Source organism: Sander vitreus, chromosome 23 (genome assembly GCF_031162955.1).
Source record: "Sander vitreus isolate 19-12246 chromosome 23, sanVit1, whole genome shotgun sequence".
Classification (NCBI taxonomy): domain Eukaryota; kingdom Metazoa; phylum Chordata; class Actinopteri; order Perciformes; family Percidae; genus Sander; species Sander vitreus.
This window is the reverse complement of record NC_135877.1, coordinates 18,659,590-18,683,489: the sequence shown is the minus strand read 5'-3', so window position 1 is coordinate 18,683,489 and position 23,900 is coordinate 18,659,590. Positions and strand designations below refer to the sequence as shown.

The following is a 23,900-nucleotide window of genomic DNA, read 5'->3' as shown; positions in this document are numbered from 1 at the left end:
AGTGGATAAGGTATTGATTTATGACGGAGAGGAAGTTCTGCAGACATGTTTTCCAGAACCAGGATGGGTGCCACGCAGATGTTATAAAATCTCTTCATATAGGTCAACGGTTTCTGTAAAAAGTAAAAAGGGGCCTCATTATAACATTTAAAATGTGCTTAATTTGTGTTAAAAAATGTAACGTTTTCAAAAGAGTAACATACTGACTCCAAAATACAAATGTATTTAAATGAACAATGTTTTTGCTTTTTTTCCTGTCAGGTTAAATTGTTAAAACATGATCATATCATATCATGTATATATATATATATATATATATATATATATATATATATATATATATATATATATATATATATATATACACATATATACACACACACACAGTATATCCCAGACTGGCGAGACAATAATACATCAAATATTTCAGCTTTGTGATGATGCAATTTCCAACTGATCCAAGATTAAATTAGTAGATTAAGTAGTTTATCGTAACAAGTAAAAATATTTTCTCCACACATAAAGGAACACTTAATCCTTCAGTTTATCAGAAATAAATATATGTAGTTTTGTTTTCACTGGATAGGAATGGTATAAAAAATTATAATCTGAAATTTAACTAAAGCTGTCCGACAAATGTAATGGAGGGAAAAGTATAAATTTACAAAAAATTGAAATACCCAAGTAAAGTGCAAGTACCTTCAATTTGTACTTAATATATACTTGAGTGAATGTACTTAGTAACTGCCAATGATCCTGGGTGCAAATATACACTATGTTGTGTTTTGGTCTATCTGGTATTGTGGTTTAGAGGCAATACTTTTCATCAATACTGAATTCCAACAGCTTTACATATAGTGTGAACATAAGTGTTTGAGTGTTTAAAAAGATTGCCTTTTTTTAAACTCCACCCTGTCAGTATTCGCTTGCTCGTTATATTAGTATTCACAGCTCGCAAGGTCCAGTATTAGAAATGCTCTGCCTGTGAAGACTTTAACCTTGTTCGATTAATATATTACAACTACACTCCAACCAAGAAAGTTGTGTTTCTTGAACTGCAGTTTCTCTGAAAGCAAAAATCATAAAAAAAGAACAACAATAAAAGACCATAGATTAATCTAGCTGGGATCTATTTGCATTTAATAGTGGGAAGAAATCTAATTTATACATGGTGTGACACAGTTACATGTAACAGTGTGGGGGTGGTGCCAGGCTAGCATACTGCTTATCTCACATGCATGCAGGGCTTCCATATGTCCTGAATACATTCTTCTTTACTTTTACCCACAAACATGTTCCTACTGATGAACAGGTTGCATGACATCAAGTAATAGTAAGATGATGCAGAGTAGAAAAAGGCCATTAGAGAGTTCCCATAAAACATTACAATGTGCTGCACTGTAGACTTTCCTGTGCCTCTCATGAAACCTGTCTTTGTGACATGAAGTGCCCTTCAGGAAACAGAGCAACAAAGAAGAGAAATTTCAGTGGAGATAAGGACAAGCTGTGTTAGCATTACTACTGGAAAACTCCATCTTGAATTATGGGAAAATCTGATTAAAGGAAAAGACATTTTGGAGTTAGATAAGATAATACCACTCTAATATCTGTCTGTTAGATATTAAGCTAGAGCCAGGAGATGCTTAGTTTAACTTAGCATAAGGACTAGATGAATTGGGAAATAGTTTGCAGTTTTTTTTTTAAACTTTAGCTAAGATTAAATAAACAATGTATAGCGTGCTAATTAGTGAGCTTTAAAGGTGCTGGTAGGTGTATTTCTGAACTTTGGACAGAACCCTGCTACCTGATCTGTTAGCTAAACTAACTGTAAATGTCACTATCAGTGCACTTTAAACCTGCAGTAAGTACTTTTTTGGCCACTTTGGGGCAGACTTGTTAGCTTATTTACACATCCAGCAGTTGTTACAGTAGTTACAGAGCAACATTATCATTCATTTGGAGTCATGTTTGTGTTAGTCTATATCAACGACATTTCATTTACGGGATTGTTCAGGTGCCGCCAGAGGTTTCGCCGGATGTCCCTCATTTTTGGCTGGATGTCCCTCACCTTCCATTTTCTTTGTGTTGCCATTTTTTTGAGTAAAATTGTCATCACACACTCGACAGCCATTTTAATTCTAGAGCTCACAGAGCTCTAGAGCAGACAGCTAGCTAGACTATCTGTCCAATCTGAGATTCTGTTGCACGACTAAAACAACTTTTGAATGTACACATGTTCCACCAAAAGAAGTTCCTTCCCAAGGCTTTTTTTCAGAGGCACCGTTGCCGCGTCCAGGGTTAGCGCCAGCCATGACGATTGTGACTGGTTTAAAGAAATGCCAATAAACGAGAGCAAGTTTTTCTCCCATCCCGGAATGTTGTGTGGACTAGCCAGACCCTCCTCCACAGTGCTGTGGAGATAGGTCTGGCAATGCGAAACTATGTTTGTGTCCACCTGATGGATGAAAGTCCAATATAAACTCTTCTTTTAGATCTGTTTTTGGTCTCCACCACCTACTGAGGGAAATATTTGTCTCTTTAGCTGCTAAATGCTCCATTATGTTCACCAGCTAGTCTCTTATTGTGTCTGTCTAGTATACAGTGTTTTTTTTTAGAGCTTTATTGCTGAAAACAGCTGCATTCTGACGAAAACGACGCTATGAGAGCGGTGGGAGTGAATTAAAGCGTTGGTGGAAAACCAACACAATGAGCCAATATGTTATGAAGCTCTCTCTGAGAGAGAGAGAGAGAGAGAGAGAGAGAGAGAGAGAGAGAGAGACATACATACTCATGACTCACTTAGTTAATATTTCATGCTCTGTTGAGGGTTTTTAGATCATTAAGTCTGAAAAATCTAAGTGCACTGAACAAACTGAAGAATCAGCATCTAGGCGGGAAAAAGAGTCAGCAATATGAACAACTCGTGATCTGTAATGGTACATGTATACAGAATGTCCTTATTGGTTTATTTTTAACGTGATTATTAACGGTTGAACCAAACGGCTGCAGCATTCAAAGGACGAGTAGTGATTTAAGAGTCCAAACAGAGTCAATACAGATCAAGTTACAAACACAAAACAACATGTGACTCAAGCAAACCCTCTAAAAACAAGAACTGGCTTGAAAATACTCCACCACCACCAATGGGAAATGTGTTTTGTTTGTGCAAAGTTGAATACAAGTCGACTTGGATTCCAGTTTGTCAGTTTCATAAGCATGTGGGAGCTGAATGGATTTGTTCATGAATAAAAAGAGGGTTTTCAAAGGCTCCCGAGAGTCATGTTAATGTGCTGTGCTGTGACTGGTTGTTTCCTCGTGTGCCAGACTGAAGTGGAAAAATCTCACTGTGACACCAAATTCCCCCTCTGTCTTCCCCACAGTGCTGCGAGACTGAAGTCAAGGCATCCATTAACACTGGCAGCCAACATAACCACATCTCCACCTCCTTCTGCCAGAGGCTGGGGTAAGAAACACCCTGCTCTAAACTGCAAACACACTCACGACACATATATTACCTGCCATCTTTGGAAACAGTTTACAAAGTGCTTTGATGATCAAACCGAGCAAAAAACAAATACTAAACACTGATACAAAAAAAAGAGTACGCAACATTAAAAGAATTAACTAAAAAATAATCTTTTAGCAGGGATTTAATGATGACAGCCTATCAGCTATTCAGGCAGGTTTTTCAAAATCGTTAAAGACTCAACATCACCTTCATCTTCAAGGAAAGATATTAAAATGCCAAATTAAGCTCAGTCTTTAGATCAGAGTCGGTGCACTGGCTGAGAAGATGTGACATTTTGTTCTCATCTTAATTTAAAATCAGCTCTAAAAAGGTAAAAGCTGCTAATATTGGCGCAATGTATGTCTCCAAAATGCTTGTTATTAAAATCCCAGCTGCACAAACCTTTGACTGATTGACACTTTAATAAAAAGCTCACATGGTGACATACAGTATAATGAGAAAATCTATTTCTGGGAGACAGCTTAAATTAATGAAATGTGATAAAAAGTTTTTGAAGATATTGTGTGTGTGTGTGTGTGTGTGTGTGTGTGTGTGTGTGTGTGTGTGTGTTTAGACTGGTGCCCAGTTCACCATGTGGTGAGAGCAGCTCAGTGATTGATCTGCAGCTGCAGCTGGGCAGACAGACGGTCCAGTGTTCCGCCTACGTCAAAGGTAAGAATATTCAATCACACAGTGGTTATTACAGTGGTGATCACTAATTGTCATTATTTTCTTATATAACTGTATTTGATTTTACATTATAATTATGTTTAATTAGCTATCAAATTACCTACCTAAATTGCAAAATCTAAGGTCTTTTTACATAATTAGGGCCCGAGCACGAAAGTGCAAGGCCCCAACGGTGCCTTGCACTGAAATCTGATTATTTTTCCGAGTCCTTCGTCGGGTTTTTGAGGGGTTTAGAATGCACGAAAACTCACAAATATTTGCACACGTCACAACTGGTGAAAATTACAACGATTCAAAATAATTACTCATATGCACCACTAGGTGGTGCTATTGCAGAAAAAACGCGTTTGGCCCTATAACTCCCAAGCCGTACATCGCACATTCAAAAACCATATATCTTCGCGTTCCCTGGATCCAGCTGAATCTCCTGATATAGGCTGCGCCCATTTCCGCCTAGACTTTTATGCGTGAAAAATTGCGATTGATTAAAAACCTACTTTGCCGAACTCCTCCTAGACCGTGCGACTGATCTGCACGAAACTTGGCAGGTACAATCTCCAGACGGACCTGACAAAAAGGTATCCAAAGAATTTTTATAGGATAAAAATTGCACATATTACGCACAAACAAATTTGTGTAGCTAAGTATGAAAACACCAACTTTGCCATGTCTCGACCAAAATGATTGCTATCAACGCAAAACTTAAGATTCTTGTTTGCCATGACCCTCTGGAGATGCCCCACACATTTTACAAAAATTGGCCACTAGGAGGCGCTACAAGTACATAAAGTTTATAGCTCATGAACGGCTCATCTGATTTTTACAAAATTTTAAGGGTACCATTTAGGACCACTCATGAGGCCAGTGAAATCTGAATGATTTGGATTTCTTATAACAAGTGTCTACTGCCATGTTAGCAGCTCTGTGAGGCTGTACTTAGGCACAGCTGTGCTTTCAGCTAAATGCTAATGTCAGCATGCTAACATGCTCACAATGACAAGGTATTTGGTCATAACCCAAAGTATTGAAGACATTAAAACAGATCTTTTACAGAGTGACAGCACTAAATGAGAACTTATAGCATCATCCAAGATATTCAATTTCATCCTGAGGGGAAAATGAATGTGTGTACCAATTTTTACGGCAATCGATCCAACACTTGTTGAGATATTACACTCAAAACCATAAATGTAAACCCAATGGTGGTGTTAGAGGAAGGGTCAGGGATCACCAAAGTCAGTAGACTTCATTGTCTGCAGACCATGAATATTTGTAGCATATGTTACGGCAATCCATCGGATAGTTGTTAAACTGCTACAGGTGCGGCTAAAAACTCAATATCTTTACCTTAGGGGACATTTGATTGGTCACAAATGGTGCAGGTGATTTAACAGTTGTCACAACACTCTGGTCATACATATAATGAATGCAGCTGCAGCTCTAGTAGAAAAACACAAGTTCACCTGCTGTGTTGTGTCTGCAGATACTGTTGATTGAGATTTTGAGTTGGATATGTGCTCGTCTCTGTACTTAACATTCAGACAGCACATTGTCCTCTTGGAGCACCCAGGCAGAAATTACCATTAAATAAAAGGACAGCTGGGTTGTCAAGAATTAAGTAATTACCAATATTTTTAGGCAAATAAACGTTTCGCTTTTCCAATTTCAATAATGTTGCTTGCACTCTTTATGAAAGCCTTTACCTCTGCTGTAAGGAAAATCCCCTGGTGCAGAAAAAGATAATTATCACGAGCAGTAATTGCCATTACGGCTGAACCAACAAAGAAAGAACATTGCCAACTGGAACCAATCATCAGCAGAAAACAGAAAACAAAAAATCCAGTTACCGTCACCGCAGGCACTGGTCCAAAGATACAACATCAACCGCAAATAAAAAATAAAAAAGTGGTCCAAAATAAGGAGAGGAAAAATGACATCTGCATCATCTGTGTCCCTTTCCATCACAATCCATCTCTGGAAGGGAATACCAGAGTTTATTTTTGTCATGAAGACGGTTTCTTTCCTTTTAAGGACACTGTCCACAGTCTGTTTTCCAATGTCTTCTTACTTGGACTTAAGGTTTGTTATGTTCAGGTTTCTGTTTTTTTCTGCTTTTGTATAAAAATAAATCACTTTCTGTCCAGGTAAACACAGCCTTTATTGATGTTTAGAAGAGAAAGAGTAAACACTTGCATGAATAGGTGCTAGAGATGTGCCTGTACACCGGTTTTACATCATTACCATGACTATGGCCTCACAGCAACCTGCCTTCATAGTTTTATTTTGAATAGCTACAAGGAAGCAGCCACGGCAGGACCAGAGAACCACGATGCTCGGCTGTCTGAATGTAGCTACTCCGGATGAGACTTGCTATGCTAACATAAGCTGGTCGACCTACTGAGGCTAGTTCATGGGTGTTGAGTTAAACACTAGGGGGTAGAGAGAGAGAGAGAGAGAGAGAGAGAGAGAGAGAGAGAGAGAGAGAGAGAGAGAGCATAGTCCACAGTCCGTCACTATTACATTCTGTCTTTTAACAATTTTTTAACATTTTAAACCATTTACACCAAAAAAGAAATCAGAACATATATAAAACAAAAAAGAGACACAGACAATATGCTGCAATAACAGACAAATCCAGTCTTAAACTTTTAACAAGCTGCTTTTTTTTTGTGTGTGTGTGTGTGTGTGTGTGTGTGTGTGTGTGTGTGTGTGTGTGTGTGTGTATTTGATGTTAGTTGTTTTGCTGAGTCCAACAAAGCTGCAGCATACAGTTCACTTGTTAGGTTTGATGAAATCCAAGACAAATATGTTGTCGATACCACTCTCACATTTGGCCAGTAAATATGAAGCTACAGCCAGGAGAACCAGGAGAACATTAGCTTAGCAGAAAAAACTGGGAGCAGGGGGAAACCAATCAAAATCCACCTACCAGCACCTCTTAAGCTCATTAATTACCACATTTTATATCGTTTTTACACTTTGCTTTGTACATGGATTAACCAAACCAGATATCAAATTCTTTGTATGTGTTTACTTGCGCTTACTTGGCGATTAAAGCTGGTTCTAATTCTGATATAAAGTGTTAATAGTGAGCTTTAGAGGTGCTGGTAGGTATATTTTGTTACCTTTGGACAAATGCTAAGCTAACCAGCTGCTGGCTGCAGCTTCATATTTACTGTACAGACGTGAGAATGGTATCAAACTTCTCATCTAACTTTCGACAAGAAAGTGAATTCATGTATTTACAAAAAAAGTCCAACTATTCTTTCAAAAGTCAGATCTTGTTTCCAGAGCCCCAAACCATTTAATTATAGAAATATTATTGTGTCCTTGCTTTGATGTATCCTGACCTTCCTCTTGTTATCTGGTCCTCACAAAGATAAAAGAACAAGACTGTATACACACAATTATTTATGTTACAGTTCTTGTCTGGACCTACTCCTTAATTCCTCCGCTCCAGTGATTAATGACTTTAATTCAATCCCTAAGCCCGACTCTTTCATGGACATTAAATTCTCACTGTACTCCAAAACTCTTGATGCTGCACAACACATACCCATCCTCAAAAGTATATACGCTTATTAGCACTCATTAACACAGGAATGAATAATTTAGTTGTGTTGACGCTTTAACCTGGATTCAGGCTAATGTATGCATGTTCAGATGAGGGTGTTCATGAATGGGAATCATAAAGCAGTCTTTTTCTTTCCTCTTATCTTTCCTTTTCCACTTTCAGAGGATGAGGCGTTTGAACTGTGCCTGGGTCTTCAGACTCTGTTGGAACTTAAAGTAAGGTCCTCATTTGATAATTTTGTGTGCCTTATCGTGAGCCTTTTTTGGCTTGTTTTCAAAAAGCAGCAGCCTGAAACATTCACATGGCTTTTAAAATAAGCAAAAGGGAAGGATAAGAGAATTACCATTTCAGGGGGAAAGATGGAGGCCCACATTCTTAAAAACAGATGTACTGTATGTGGTGTTATCTAAGGGGAAATGCTAGATGGTGTTATCTGCTAGATCCCCACTGTGCAGGTAAATCCCAGATAAGACCAAATTGAGGACATATTGTGATGTGGAATTTTTGAATTCACACATTTGAAAATGCAATTTAAATCCCATGAAAAGACTCACTGGCAATCTGAAGGTAGTGCTCTCTGTTATTTCAGTATTAAATAAATTCTGCATCTGGTTAAGATCCTCCTAAAAAATGTAATTAAAGTGGGACGTCATGGTATTAAAAGGAACATGAGCTTGTTTTTTTCTTAATTTTGTAAGTAAGCCCTGAAGGACTTTGTAATTAAGATGTACATTTCCCTCCAAGCTCACCCCAGTGCTAAGCTTTCGCTGCAAATTTCCATAAACAGAAAAGTAATGAATTATAATTACTGGCATAAATTATCATCAGAGATACTAAATTCCCAAATACCAGCTTCTCAAATGTGAAGATTTTCTGCTTTTTTTGTTTTAATGGTTAATAAACTGAATATTTGGGGTTTTGGATTATGGTCAGAAAATACATGTGAAGTCAATTGTACAGCGTTTTGTACAGCATTGTTTAACGGGATGCCATTTTTCAAAATCTGGGTCAAGTGAATACAAAAATTGCAGTCGCTATTGATGCTACGTTTTAGTATCGGCTAAGCTGGCTTGGAACCTTGACCAAGGTGGTACTAAAAAAAAAAAGCACCAGGTACTATCCACAACCTTTTTTAATGGAAAACTAAAAAAAGCAAGTTGAGTCGAGTGGAGCCGTACCAGGCAGTGGACAAACGCCATTAGACTGAAGGACATTACATATTTGAGCAAATCTGGTCATGTAGTGTAATGCTTCACAAGTTATTTTAGCTTGTGTGTCCTTTACAAAGCAATATCTACTTCAGCTATGCAGGCTATTATAGTGATTGTTAACTGAGTAATTTTAAGAGACCTAAGGGAGTAGAACTATCTTGTATTTCACAAGAAAAGCAAAATATGAAAAGCCTAAAAAAGAAGAAAAGAGAAAACTTTCTTTTCCCCTTGGGAGTCCTGACCACCATGTTGGGAACCACCGATGTACCATATATGTTTCACTACTGTATGTGTCCTCTCCAGGGCTCAAAATTAGCACCAGCCACATGCTGGTAAAATATGCAAATGGCTGGTAGATTTCCTTCACTCACCAGCCCAAAAAGTATTGTTGAAGGTCCTATGACATGCTGCTTTTTGGATGCTTTTATACGTATAGGACTTACTGGTGCCCTAATACTGTATCTGAAGTCTGTTTCCCGAAATTCAGCCACTATGAGCCAGTCCCACAATGAGCTTTCCTTAGGACGTGTAATTTCTGCGTCTGCAGCTTTAAATGCTATTGAGGAGGAGAGAGGGGGGGCAAGGTGGAGGGTGGGGGTGTGGCCTTGACCAACTGCCATGCTTCGCTTGTTTGCAAGCCATGATGCCTCTCTCTCATGGGTGGGCCAAATTCTCTGGGCGGGCAAAGCAGAGAAAGGGGAGGTAACCTTTCCCCTTATGACATCATAAAGGGAAGATTCCAGATCGGCCCATCTGAGCTTTCATTTTCTCAAAAGGCAGAGCAGGATACCCAGGGCTCGGTTTACACCTATCACCATTTCTAGCCACTGGGGGACCATAGGCAGGCTGGGAGAACGCATATTAATGTTAAAAAACCTCATAAAGTGAAATTTTCATGCCATGGGACCTTTAAACTATTGAGTGGCTGGTAAAATTCAAACATTCACTAGCCATTTGGCTGGTGGACAAAAAAAGTTAATTTTGCACCCCGGTCCTCTCACAGTGCTCCCTTGACCTGGGCAGCCGGGTCCTGAAGCTGCAGGGCTGTGGCGAGGAGCTGCCCTTCCTGAACCCTTTGACCGACTGCCAGTGCCAACACGACACCAACGAGAACCTGTGAGCCCAACTCGACGACGGCGACCACTTCCTCGAATCTCGACCGGTTGCAGCAACGTGGCGCGATGACGTTTGTGTCTGGACGAGTACGATCAGTGTCTTTCACACACTGCCAGAACATGGATGACCATTCACCACCGTCGTTCTTGAGTTTACATCGTGTTTGTAGAATTAAAACATTCACTATGATTATCTCTTATATTAAATTAGTCTAGTTTACAGAGTATGAAAGCCAGTTATGAGCCGATCCGATCTCTGAGAGTCTAATAATTTTTTATGATTATGTATTGTACATTGTGCAATTACTCTACTGAGCTGCTTGGGTACACTGATGCTCTCGAAAAAGGGAACGTATTATAATCATTTAAAATGAACTTTAGTGGACTATTTTGTGATTTGGCTGTACAATAATTACTTTAAATCATCAAGTAAATGAAAAAAGTGTTAACTGTAAATCATTTCAGTTTAGAGGGTGAAAGGAATTGTTTTATATTTTAGGACACATGCTAGTAAATTTTCTTACCAAGTTAAATGAGAAGATACCTCGCTCATATCTGTAGGGTAAATATGAAACTACAGCCAGCAACCAGTTAGCTTAGTTTAGCACAAATACTGGAAACAGGGGGAAACAGCTACCATGGCTCTGTTTTCCCCAGTTTCCAGTCTTTACGCTATGATAAGCTAACCAGCTGCTAGCTGGCGCTTCATATTTACGGTACAGACATGAGACAGGTATAGATCTACTCATTGTATTCTCATCAAGAATGTGAATGAGCGTATTTCCAAATTGTCAAACTATTCCTTTGAAAACAAATATCACCCTTCTAAAAAGTGTCGGTACTCAGGATCCCCTTTTCAGCATGCTAAAAGGAAATTTTAAGAAGAATTTTTGAAGTCTTATGGGATTAGATTTGGAAAAAGCTACCTCTTTAAGTATGGAAGCCCATTTCCATCAATGTGATGAAATAAAAGCTCCTGTAAGTCATTATAATGAGTTAGTCTCTCAAAATAATAAGTTAGAATCTCAAAATAATAAGTTAGTATCTTAAAATAATGAGACAAAAGAATGAGTTAAATGAAAGTCATTACTTTCTCAAAGTAATGACTGTTTAATTTGAAAAGGTTTCTTATTATAATCACTTAGGGACATTTTTTCGTCACATTGGGCAGAAATGGGCTTCCAAATCTAAGAGACAAAGATGGGTTCTCATCTAGAATTTCAAAAGATCTGAGGAAAACACCACCTTTTCTCATGTACTTATATTTAGCTTTGTAAAGCCCCCTTTGCTCTTTCTTTCCCCATCAAAAGACGGATGTGGTAATGTTTTCCAGGAGCACACTTCCTGTCTGTCATGACAGCCTAGACTAAATTACAGATAGTTCCCCAGCAAAACATATTTGCCTCAGCTACAGAAATATCCAAAACATTCCATCTGCATGACTTTGTAAAGTTCTGCCTTTGTATAAGTGTGCATGTTTGTGTACTAGTCTGATTGTGTCTGAAGGGGCTGTGTGTGTGTGTGTGTGTGTGTGTGTGTGTGTGTGTGTGTGTGTGTGTGTGTGTGTGTGTGTGTGTGTGTGTGAGTGAGTCAAAGCAGGGTTTTTCATGCCTTGTTTATGGCTTGTGTTTCACACGGGAAAAAGTGGAATATCTTCCCCAAATCGGTCCACTGAGGTCCGGTCAGAACAAGCTGCCCAAAGCCAACCCCAGCTGCCTTCCCTCTGCCTCTTTCAGGAGATTCTCGTCACTTGGCTGATGCTGAGCTCTGTGCCAAGGCCCCTCTTTAAGTTCATCGTCCTCTTCATTCAGAAGGCTAATGTTATTCACTTTGACTCATGTTTGTCACAAGAAAACAAACTCCCCACTACAGTGCCACTTGCCTCTCTCGTCTCTCAGTGTGTTCATAGTGTGGAGAATCAAGAACTGCCTCAGATCATGCGGTGCTTTAATAACACCTGAGCTGTACCGTGCATTTTTGACTGTGCTACAGTATCCATCCTCCGCGGAGGTCATCCACACATAGATTGGCAATGTTTGTTTCTCTTTTGATGTACTAGTAACCTTCGTATGCTGTCTGAGAGGAATCGATGTATGACAGAAATTTATTTTTGGTGTTTCTCTTCTTCTGAACAGTATTTTCTCTGCCTAATAAAATCATGTATTCTGGCTAGCTCTGTTTGTATTCATATTCTTAATATAAACTGACACAGCGCAGAGGAGTGACATGCCTATTTGGAAACGCAGAGCAACATAATGTGAATGGGCAGCTGTTTCAAATCTCAAAAATTTGAACCAGCAGACTGGTGGTGGGAGGGCTCCACTAGAAGACACACTAGTTTTATTGGACCTCACATTGATTCCCATGGTCTGTACTCACAAAATACCCCTGTACTGTATGTGCCCTTCACTTGTACATCCTGCTATATAAAGGACTCTGTCGTGTCAGAACATATACAGTAGCAGATGTTCCCACAGCACCAGGGGGCTTCGAAAGTTGACCCCTCTGGCCATTGAAGGCTCCCATCTCGCTGTATTGCCCTTCTTCCATGACACAGATAGAAAACAGTCCAAGTCTGTTAGAGTCTCAAGTCCAGTTTTAAGTCCTAGGACAAGTCCAAGGCTTAGGTGTTTATAAGCAAACTGCAAATCAAGATCCAAGTCTTTCATGTCTCTGAACGCTGACCAGATTGATGTGTTAATGGTGTTTTTTACTTAACTGAGACCTGAAGTCCTTTCCATGCAAAGGCCTCATAATTGAATATTTAAGTTGGTGTTTAAATATGATGGTGGTGTTGGTGTTCAGCTGGTGCTAAACTGATGAATCGACAGAAAATGTAATTGATAATTGAATAATTGTTTAACTCATTTATCAAACAAAAATGCCACGGGTTGGTACAAACTTCTCAAATTTAGTCATACAAGTATCCCCCTGTGCTGTATTATTATATTACAGATGCCATTGTGACAAGAACAAGAAAAACAATATTAGACGGCAAAACTAATGAGTAAACCTACAGGTGTACAGATAGAAATGTCACAAAATGAGTCACCACAAAACAAGTCCTCCACTGCCGTTATTTTTTTGTTCAGGGACACATCTGCATTAAATTGGTATTTCATTTCTGGTTTGACACAGCTGTTTCCTTACAAACTACATTAATCTTGTCAGAGCTGTCAGACGATGCTATTTTTTCCCGTTAGGCTCTGTGTGACAGCTCCCGGCATGAGTAAGCCAAGCAGGGACCACGGGGAAAAAACATTACAGGAACATGAAATCACAGCAAACCTTGTTAGAGAAGATCCCCCTCATTACGCCCCCTCTCTTGTTTTGAGTCACTTTGCAAACCACATCCTGTTAACACTGCAGCAGGTAACACCTCTGCTACGAAAGTACCAGATTCTCTCATAAGACACTTCTCTTTGTGTTAGTGTCTTTAGACATATACATAGCAGATGCTGTCTTAAAACCACAAAGAATGGGACGTGTTGTGTCCGTGCAGTAGAGATGTTGCATAAATCAGCCTGCATCAGCCTCCCATACAGTATGCATGCAGAAGCTCTTCTCTTTCAGAGGGCAGATGATGACTGGAGATTGCAGTAGAGGGGGTACACTGATCTGCAGCAGTATGACTAATCTAAATCTCTACCCAGAGGAATAAAATCACACACACAGCATCAAAGGGATCTCCCCAGGCTATGGCTCACGAGGAATAAATTACCTGAGGTAGACTTAAAGTACACTGCATGTGGGCTGTTATTGTATTCATGGATAATTATAATTAAGCAAGGTCAGGTGTAAGAGTAGAGAATAGAAATGTCCTCACAATTGATAAAGTTATTGTATGTTATTGTATCCAACAATTCAGTCAAGCGCCATCTTTAGCTATCATTTCATTTTGCGCATTTAAAGTAGTCAGCTTGGTGGTATTCTACATTTTTCTTCAACAAACCCTTATGAAAAAACCAATACCATGAAACTTTTGACTTGATGATGGCATTAAAAGAAAAGTTAAAGGATCACAAAAGTTATTACAATTCATACTGAGGTTGTACAATATTTCACAACAATCTATACAATAGTTGTTTTGCTGGCTAAAAGTGAGATTTTAAGCCTCCATACGAAACTCTAATTTGCAGTTTACTTTTTGGCTTTCCTCTCTACTTCACATGATTGGAGTCTTTGGAAGGCTGGTGTGGGCAGAAATACTTTTCCTTTGTCCCAGACCTTTGATATAAGCACAGCCAACTCCTCCATCCAGATCCTCATCAAAGCCTGTTTATTTACTTTGCCTCTCACCAGAAATAGCTTTCTATCTCTTTTTGTCCTCCCATCTCCCTCCATCTGGTGAAGGCAACCCCAAAGGCTCGATTAACTCACTGGGAATGACCCACAGGCCTTAACCCCAGAGAGTGAAGTCGGGGTGTTGTGAGGGGAATATTGATTAGACCCTCTATGGTGAGGCGGCTGTTATGTAACACAGTGCCAGTGAGTGGGAGATCCTCCAGAGAGGGTTGGAAACAAGACAAAACATTTAAGCTCTTGTCCAGAAAGAATCACACTGAAAATAACATGCAAAAAGAGAAACGTTTATCATTTTAGGCTGTAGAGAATAGGGGTAAAAAAAGATGAATGCAACATTCATGTCATGTCAGAATTATTGTAATTACTGCACAATTTTCTGTACTGCAAATACCATTCTCATCCAATCCTCATCCAAGGCAGAATTACGACTGGGATTTTACTGAAAGCTACAATACATCCAACTTGGCACCAAACAATATGGAAGTGCCTGAAAAAGCAAACAGGCATGTAAGCCAGCAGCTGACATGTGCATGTTTTTTAAGCATTTAGCAGCATAACATGCTAGCACATTCTAATGTATGTTAACACTAATTTCAAAGTACAGTTGCAGACGGGGGGGATTCAGACATTAGTTGTAGAGGTATATTCTGTCACATCCTGAAGTGTTGCACAGGTAAAGTTTGTTGGAAACCACTACAGCACAAAGTACCATACGTGCATACCCTCCTTTCTGTGGGAGAAATATTCTTACTTTTCTTGCTGTATAAAATAAATCCTGTGCCATAATTCCCACATGCTGAAAAATGATGTGGGATTAATTAAAACATCCCTTTTCTATTTTTCCTTGCATAGACTACATTTCATACTTTATCTCAAAGTGAGAGTTAAAAAGAAGTATTAGCCATTCGCATTTGAGGCTTGCTGTTCCACCGATCAAAACACTGGTTACAATTTTTAACTGCATCCATAAAACATAGGCTATAAAAACCACTTGCAGGCTACTCTGTATAATAAAAGCAACCAGTCAGATTGAAATCCTCTCTGCATCTGCTGAGATAAAACCACTGGCTATTACGGCGGCCTGTTGTGCTGTCATCCTGCAGCTATCCCCCATTGAGCATGATAAGATGATGAAACGCCGCAGAATTAAGCCTGATGCAGACAAAATTGGGTGCTTTTAATCAGTGGTGTCAGTTCTCTCAGTGGCTCGGAGCTGTTGATGGAACGTGATGGAGCTCATGTCAAGCCCTCCCCCCACTTTGGATGCTGGGGATCCAGCTGTCTGTCAGTCAGGATCAGATCCATATTACCACACCCAGCTCCCACGCTGCCACCAGGACCAAGCATTGGCACTGGGCAAAGGCTGAAGAGAGGGATGTAAACTAGCACGAAGGATGAGGACAAATAAAGAGTTATGCTGCACAATATAATGCCATGACCACAAGGGTCCACTACTCTTAAATGGATAGATCTTTTGAAGTGTGGTTGTATGAGGTACTTATCCATAGTCAGCGTGTTAGCTATAGTAGATGGCGGTCGGCACGCCCCCAGTTTAGAGAAGCAGGCAGGAGTACCGACATGGAAGCTAAGCAATATACTGCAGTGGAGGGGGGCAGCAATGTTTTAGCTACCTAACAAAGTTTGTTTGTTAGTTCTTAACACAAACTAACCGATCGAGGCAGCGGTAGACCAGCAACTCCCGTGTTCTCTGAGACAAAATGACTGTTCTTGTCAAAAAGAGTCTAGTGGCTTTGAAGAGAGCACATAACAACTTCAGTTCCCCCATGTAAACTTAAACAAGACAAAAAAAAATATTCTAAATATAGCGTACACTTAAAGTGATAGTTTTTTAGGTGTCTAAAATATGTTTAGCTGCTGCCCCCGTCCACAGCAGTACATTGCTTAGCTTGTGTGTCGGTACTCCTGCCTGCTTCTCCAAACTGGGTGCACGCTGACCCCCATCTACTGTAGGTAATACAATGACTGGATAAGTACCTCATACAACCCCACTTATATATACCTATATGAACCATCCCTTTAACAGGTATCCCTTTAAGTAGTAATTGTAACCCAAACCAAGATTATTTTCTAAGATAACCTTTCCTTAAACCTAACCAAGTTATTTTTGCACTTAAACCCTATCCAGACCTTTACCATAGCGGCGTCAGATCCTAAAACGGTTATATGTAGACCAACGTTTAAAGCTATAGTGCGTAGTTTCTGTGGCCCCCATGAGGAATTCTAAGTAATGACAACAGCGGCGCATCCACATGACACAATCCTTCTGTGACCGCGCACGTGCCCCATCCCCTTCTCCAGACAGTTGCTAGTAGCTCAAGGAGAACATGGAGGATTTAAAAAAAGGATGGACTCTTCAGAAGAGTTTACCTTCGCCTGAGTTTCTGTGCGAAAGTCGCTGGACGCCATAATCTTCTGAACATAGCCATACTGAGAAATACAGAGAGAGAGTTGTGCGGAGCTGATAGTCTTAATCAGCTTTGTAGCAACTTACTTGGCAATGGCTTGAATGTAACGGACGATCATAAATATCATAAAGTTATGCACTAAAGCTTTAATTTAGAGGACTTTGTGAAATGACACCATCTGGAAATCCCCCTTTTTTATAGGACAAAAAGGTTGGGAACCCCTGTTTTAATCCCAAACAATGCATTGTATTTAATTATCTTTTTTTGTTTAAAATATACTACTTTGTGTATCCACCAAGTTTCATAGAAAATGGGCAAGTAGTTTTTCCGTAATCCTGCAGACAAACAAACAAGCCAAACCGAAATGTAACCTCCGAGGTAACTAGATACTCTAGCTGTCTGTAGTGGAGTAAAAAAATCTAATATTTCCCTCTGAAATGTAGTGAAGTAGAAGTATAAAGTTGCTAAAATGTAAATACTCAAGTATAGACTCACAGGTGTTCTTGGTATGTCTCCCACCTCCTGCAGGGTTATAAAAGGTCTAAAAACGAGCTTTAGCTAAAATCCGGGTTCATGGTCTTTCAAAGCCTGCGAATAATTATTTCCATGAATCTAAGCAAACATAGTGAGCCCTACCATTTATGAGTCATCAGCATTGTATTGAAAATGTTTTGAAATGTTTAAATGGAAAGCGTCTTTGTGAGTGAATGAATCACGCAGCCTGGTTCAACATAATAGCTGCATTTGTTTACCTGAAATGTTCAGCATGTTCAGGTATATGGGTGCATCAAACGAGACGGGTCAAAAAGTCTTGAATGACGAGGATCATGACTAAGTTGTTACAGTGGCAGCCATGATAAAAGCTGTTTTTTTGAAAATGAAATGAAATGCAAAGTTAGGGAGCTTCAGTGCTTCCTCTACTCTCTCATTAAGCCTTAGACACACGGCACCTTCCTTTACCAAAAAATTAAAGGATTGTAAGTAATATGTGTAGTGAAATGCAACGTGGCATGCTCATGAGATTGTGCTCAAAGACTTTGGAAAGAAAAGATAAAGGATACAAATGCAAGATAAAAATGATACATTTATGTAAATGTACATGTCATAAGTGCAAGGGATTTGCTGAAGACAATGTGCTGGAGATATTTCTGTCCCCGAATTCTGGGTATTAATCGAAAATGCTTGATATTGGTGCTAATAGCACCAACAACGTCACAGACGTACCTACGTCACGGAATTAGGTCTGTAAAAGTTGGTTCATTTAAAAAAGTCATCGTGTTAAACCCGCCAATAGCGCGCCAGGTGGATAAGCCAGTTTGTGATTGGTTCCCGCAGATTTGTAATGGAAGCAGGATAGATAAATGTACAGGTTTCCAGCCTGAGCTGCAGGGCGAAATCAAATCGGCGGCAGATCGGGCTGGGTTTACCCAGTCTAATTTTGTTCCACCCTAAGTGAAATTCCTGTGTTGGATTAAATCATTCGCCACCCCAACCTGCCTGCTTATGCAGATTTTTACCCTCCTTTACTTTGTCACCTCACTTCCTCATTTGCTCTCACGATAATTAGGCTACTACGGGCATGAGAGGTCGCCTATATAACAGCAAATGTAAATAAGGTTTGCGCTGAGCTGCTTGCAAAATCGACCTATACTGTCGTTTTCTGGGTGAGGACGGTGCAGATGTGCTACTTTTCTCAGTGTTATATCTTTTTTTTTTTAAGTAAAGTCTTTGATTTTGGAACTGTGATCTAACAAAACAAGCAATTTGAAGACATCCCCATACGCTCTACTCCCACTAACAATTCATTTAATTATTGATTATTTTGCCAGTTATTTTTTTCAATTAAATGCTTGGCCTAAAGTGTTAGTAAACTGAGAAAAATGCCATCATGGTGACACATTTAAATAGAATGTTTTCAATAACCAACAGTCCAAAACCCAGAGGTAATTAACGTACAATGATGTATAACAGAGAAAAGCAGAAAATCATCACATGTAAGAGTAAGTAAGTGACTTAAAAAATAAATCTTTTATCAAAATAATTGGCGAATAATCTTCTGTTGGTCAATTAATCAGTGGACTAATTCAGCTGTGGTTGCACCTTTTACTTAAAATATAATAATGTTAAACGCTAACGTTTGATAGGAGAATAAAAACACCTTTTACTAAACACAGGAAACAACCTAATGTTACACCAACCAAACAAACTGTGTAAGAGTGTGCAGGAACAGTGACAGCGAAGCAGGAGCAGCACAAGCACCATGACAACAGATTGTCTGAACGCCAACAGTTGTACATATTACAGAACTGACAGCGACTGCCAAACTGTTCCCCGACACTGGAGGTTGCGGGAGGGTGGGAGGATGCAATGTGTGCTTTAGGAAGGGGTGGGCTGTCAGTTTATATTCAGATCACAGAGGAGAGTTTCGTTTTTATTTTGAGAAGCAACATTTGGTTTTTAGCAGATTAAGCTTTCAAGACTCGTGAATTGAAATGATTATAATACCCTCTCTATTCATAAAAGGTTTTTGTTATAAAGCCTAAACTTAGAACAAAGTCAAGACAACTTTGTTCTAATTGAAATCATGTTAGTCCTTATGGGTGATGTGTAAATGCTGCAAAACGGATCCTTAATATTGAATTTTAAATAACGCAACATATCTACAGTAATATGTATCTGATACCAAGCAAAGGCTGCAGTATCCATTCATAGTACAGCATGTAGAGAGTCGCCTCAAGGAAGTGTGGTTGCGTGTTGTCAGTTTCTATAGAGAGGGTCCTTGTGATGGGTTTATTACTCAGTAACATGTCTCATGGCAGTGGTCTTTTATAGATATTAAAGCCATAGTACATGTTGAAGCCTCAACCTTTTGTGGCCTCCATAAAAAAACTCATACCTTAACTATTAGCAGCACGCCTCTGGGGATGGCAGTCTGTCGGTCGATCGATCGATCGGTCCATCGCTTCGGTTCAGACTGAAACAGACAAATATTTTAATATTTAACTGTTGGATGGATCGGCATGAAAATGTGTATACATATTCATTGTCTCTAGATGATGAATCCTACTGAGTTAGGTGATCCCCTGTCCTTGCCTCTAGCGCCACCATGAGGTTGACATTTGTGGTTCTGAACAAAATGTCTCAACCACCAGCCTCAGCTGTACGCTAAACTAAGATGGTGAACATTGGAAACATTATCATTAGGTAAACATCAGCATGTAAGCATTGGCATTGTGAGCATGCTGACATTAGCATTGAGCTCAAAGCACCACTGTACAGCCTCACAGAAGCGCTAGCATTGGCTGTAGACTTTTAGTCTTAGTATTGTCCAATTTCTATCAAATTGATATGGTTTAACAGGATTATTTCAGATTAAAACCTCAAAAAGTAGTTTAGTCTCAAAAAGCAGTCTAATGTTTACCTGAGCCAATAGGGCCGGCAAAATCTGCAACTCCAACTGAAGGTTCATTTTGTTGTATTCCGCACAATGACAATAAAGGCTATCTATTCTATTTCAATTAGTCAATTAGATGTTAAAAAAAATCAATTAGTCAATTAGATGTTAAAAAAATAAGTAAAATGATGAAAAAAAATAAAATAAAAACAAAAAACAGAAATACAATAATTGTAATACTTAATAAAAAAATGAAACGATTATATGAAAAAAACATGTATGTAAATAATGTAATGTAAAAACTATATGTAAAACATTTTTTTAAGAATAAAAACAAAAAAGAAAAGAAGACATTAAATCAAGTACTTAAAATATTGCATGAAAAAATACTAATTTAAGATTAAATAAAGAAATTAGTAAAATGAAAATAAACAAGTGAAATAAGAATCAGTATTATAAAAAGGACTATTGAACTTGAATATACAAAAAAGTAGAATCTGTTCCTTCTGGTGACAAAGAGTTAAATCTTTATATCCAGACAACCTCTCTTTTGTTGCCATAATACTGTTATTTTGGAAATCTAGAGTTTATGAGTTTACTTCATGAGTCATCAAAATGGTCCCAAAAACTCATGACCCAAGATGAGGAACCAAAGTAATTGGGTCTGTATGCCATTTTTCTACTTTAAATATTGCTCTGGTACCATGATAACCTTGTTACTTCTTAGAGAAGTTAATACAAAAACATAAATAACTTTCCAGAGGCAACATCCATTGTGGGCTGACTTCGAGATTGCAATAACGCTGCAAAAAAAAGGGCAGTTTGGCTTTGGCTACAAGAGCCAGTCTGCTTTGGCCAATACAAGAAATGATGTAGCTAAAATAATTGCAGATAAATCTATACACACACAAATACACACAAGGTCAGTTAGATCCTGACAAGGCTGTTACCCTGTGTTGCCATGTCCCAGGGTCACATGTCGGAGACATGTTTTATGTCCAGCCTGCCTGCTTGGGAAGCAAAAGTCACAGTCACACAGGATTCATCACTGGAAACCTGGGGGGGGGGCTTTGCATACTTAACAGGCTGACATTTTCTCTGGGGAACCAAAAGACAGATGGTTAATTTAAACACAACCGAGTCCAAACTAACAGACCTAACAACCCACGTATAACAAATAGGATCCATAAGAACACAACATATCGGTTTGGTCCTGGCTTGACCATTAATGGTCATAAACGCAAATCAGTCTGAGCTTACTGTGCAGGAAAGTTCTCCACTTATAAGGACAAACTGCAGCTGAATGGTGGATGTGTTGACTTTGTGATACAAAGTTAACTTATCATTGACTAATGTAAATGATTATACTTGACATAAGCACGCTTAAACATTTATGAGGCAAACGTATTATTACCATAATAAATCATAATATAACCTACGAAATACTTGCTTGTTTCATGACGTACACTGGTTTAGTGAAAGAGTTGTTCCCTATTAAAATGATACCAATCAAAAATGAGGCGAGGAGGGCGCCCAGATAGCTCAGTTGGTAGAGCAGGTGCCCATATATAGAGGTTTACTCCTCAACGCAGAGGGCCCGGGTTTGACTCTGACTTGCGGCCCTTTGCTCCATGTCATTCCCCCTCTCTCTCCCCCCTTTCATTCATTCATTTCAAAGAATGGCCAAAAAATAATCTTTTAAAAAAAAAAAAAATGAGGCGAGGCGAGTAACAGGTCAGTCAGGATCCATCTGTCATGTTTATGCAGGGAGTTAACTTTTGGTGCAATCCCTTTCTTTCAATCCGCCTCAGTTCTTTCCAGTTGAAATGGCCAGCTAATTTGTGTTACGTTAAATTTCTTTATTTGAACAGGGACAATGCACAAAGAACATTAACCTTATATAAAAAAGGAGAGATGTAATGTACCGGATTTTTAGCAAGTCGCTATTTTCTGTCCATAGTCCCTGGGCAGGGAGGTAATAAATATAAGAAGAATTTTACATTACTAGAAGATTAGACATTCAAAGAGAACAAAGTACATCCACCCCCCAGCACACACAAGATATTGTGATGTTTGGAGCAATGACTGAAGCTGCGCCTTTTATTTTGAACAGCATGTTGAGGCAGCATTATTGTATTGTTTTCAACTTATCTGCTCTCTTGATTTCTAATTTTCAACAACTTAAAAAGCAACCATAATAGCTACATCTTAACGGTTACATTGTGATTAGGATTTCACTTTTACGTGTAAGTCTGGCAAAAAAAAGGCAAAAACATGCCCTAACAACTTGATCTGTGGAGCGTTTGAGAGCATGGACGAGGTCCTGTAGTTAAAGCCTTCCCATGGCACGTCCTCTAAAGGGCAGAAACACAGGAGAGATATGAGGCTGTGGCCTACAAGGACACCTGAGCCTCCATTTACCCTTTACACAAACACACACTAATTTATATTGCATGAGAAAAAGATATGCAGTGTACACAGGTGATTATAGGATCCTCCCATGGGGAACAGTGGGTGAGTCCCCCAATACCTCCAATTGTCATGCTCTGCAGGCACTGACAAACACGTTATTTGACCGACAGAAGACAATAAGTTTACTTTAATGGAAGCTTTTCAAAGGAAAGGCTTGTGGAACATGGCGTGCCTCAAGGAAGTTGTCTTGGGCCGCTCCTCTACACAATCTTTACCAATGATCTACCATCTGTTTTAGATAAAGCAAGCATTTCAATGTTTGCTGATGATTCCACTATATATTTATCAGGAACTGATATCGGTGATTTAAATACAACTACAAACTACAGAGAGAGCTACAGTCAGTGGTGGACTGGATCAGAAGTAACAAACTGATTCTCAATGTAACTAAAACTACCAGTTTAGTGGTTGGTTTAACTCATTTTTCTTTATGTTCCAAACCAAAACTTGAACTCAGTATAGAGCAAACTTCTGCAGAGCAACAAGAAGAGGCTATAGATATAGATATAGATTGTGTTGGGGCAAACATGTTCAGAAACTGGTAACTAAAATGGGCAACACCTTGTCAGTTATTAAAAGGTGTAGTACTTCAGGCTTTGTTTTTTTTCACACCTTGATTACTGCTCTGTGGTTTGGTCCAGCACTTCAACAAGTAATATTAAAAAACTACCAGTGATTCAGAATAAAGCTGCACGTGTGGCTCTCTCATGTGGGTTTAGATCAAATGTCGATAAAATGCATGAAAGCCTCTCATGGTTTAAAGTTAAAAATAGATTTGTGTATTCACTGTTTGTTTTTTCTACATAATGTTATAACAAACAAAGCACCTTTTACTTTATATACAAAACTATCCTTTAGTACTGATACACATCATTATCCAACGAGGCATGCAGTAGGAGGTAGTTTTAATTTTACCTATAGTGAAAACTAAATCAATTCAATGTTCAGTTAGGTACAGAGCAATGTGTGAATGGAACTCTCTCCCAAATACTATCAAACAACAAAACACTCAAAGCAATCACTTAAGAAATATTACCGTCAAAGAAATTTCAATATCTAATACCAATTTAGAGAGTCTGTTATTGGGCTTAAATAGATTTATTTGGAGTAGCGTAATGTCTTTTCTTCTTTTGATTAATTGCGTTAACTGTAAAATTTAAAAATGATTTGTATTTTCAAATGTTGTTTAATGTGAAGTAATGTCT

At 38.9% G+C, this 23,900-nt stretch overlaps 1 protein-coding gene across 1 annotated transcript in view; it reads left to right on the top strand.

The window, feature by feature from the left end:
• Positions 1-12,270, top strand: part of nrip2 (nuclear receptor interacting protein 2) — a 30,693-nt gene extending 18,423 nt beyond the window's left edge. The window contains exons 3-6 of the mRNA XM_078242790.1: positions 3,381-3,463; positions 4,083-4,180; positions 7,935-7,987; positions 9,987-12,270. Of these exons, the coding sequence (XP_078098916.1) occupies positions 3,381-3,463; positions 4,083-4,180; positions 7,935-7,987; positions 9,987-10,103 (351 nt within the window). The 3' untranslated portion in view covers positions 10,104-12,270. The remainder of the gene's footprint in view (positions 1-3,380; positions 3,464-4,082; positions 4,181-7,934; positions 7,988-9,986) is intronic.
• Positions 12,271-23,900: the final 11,630 nt, after the last annotated feature.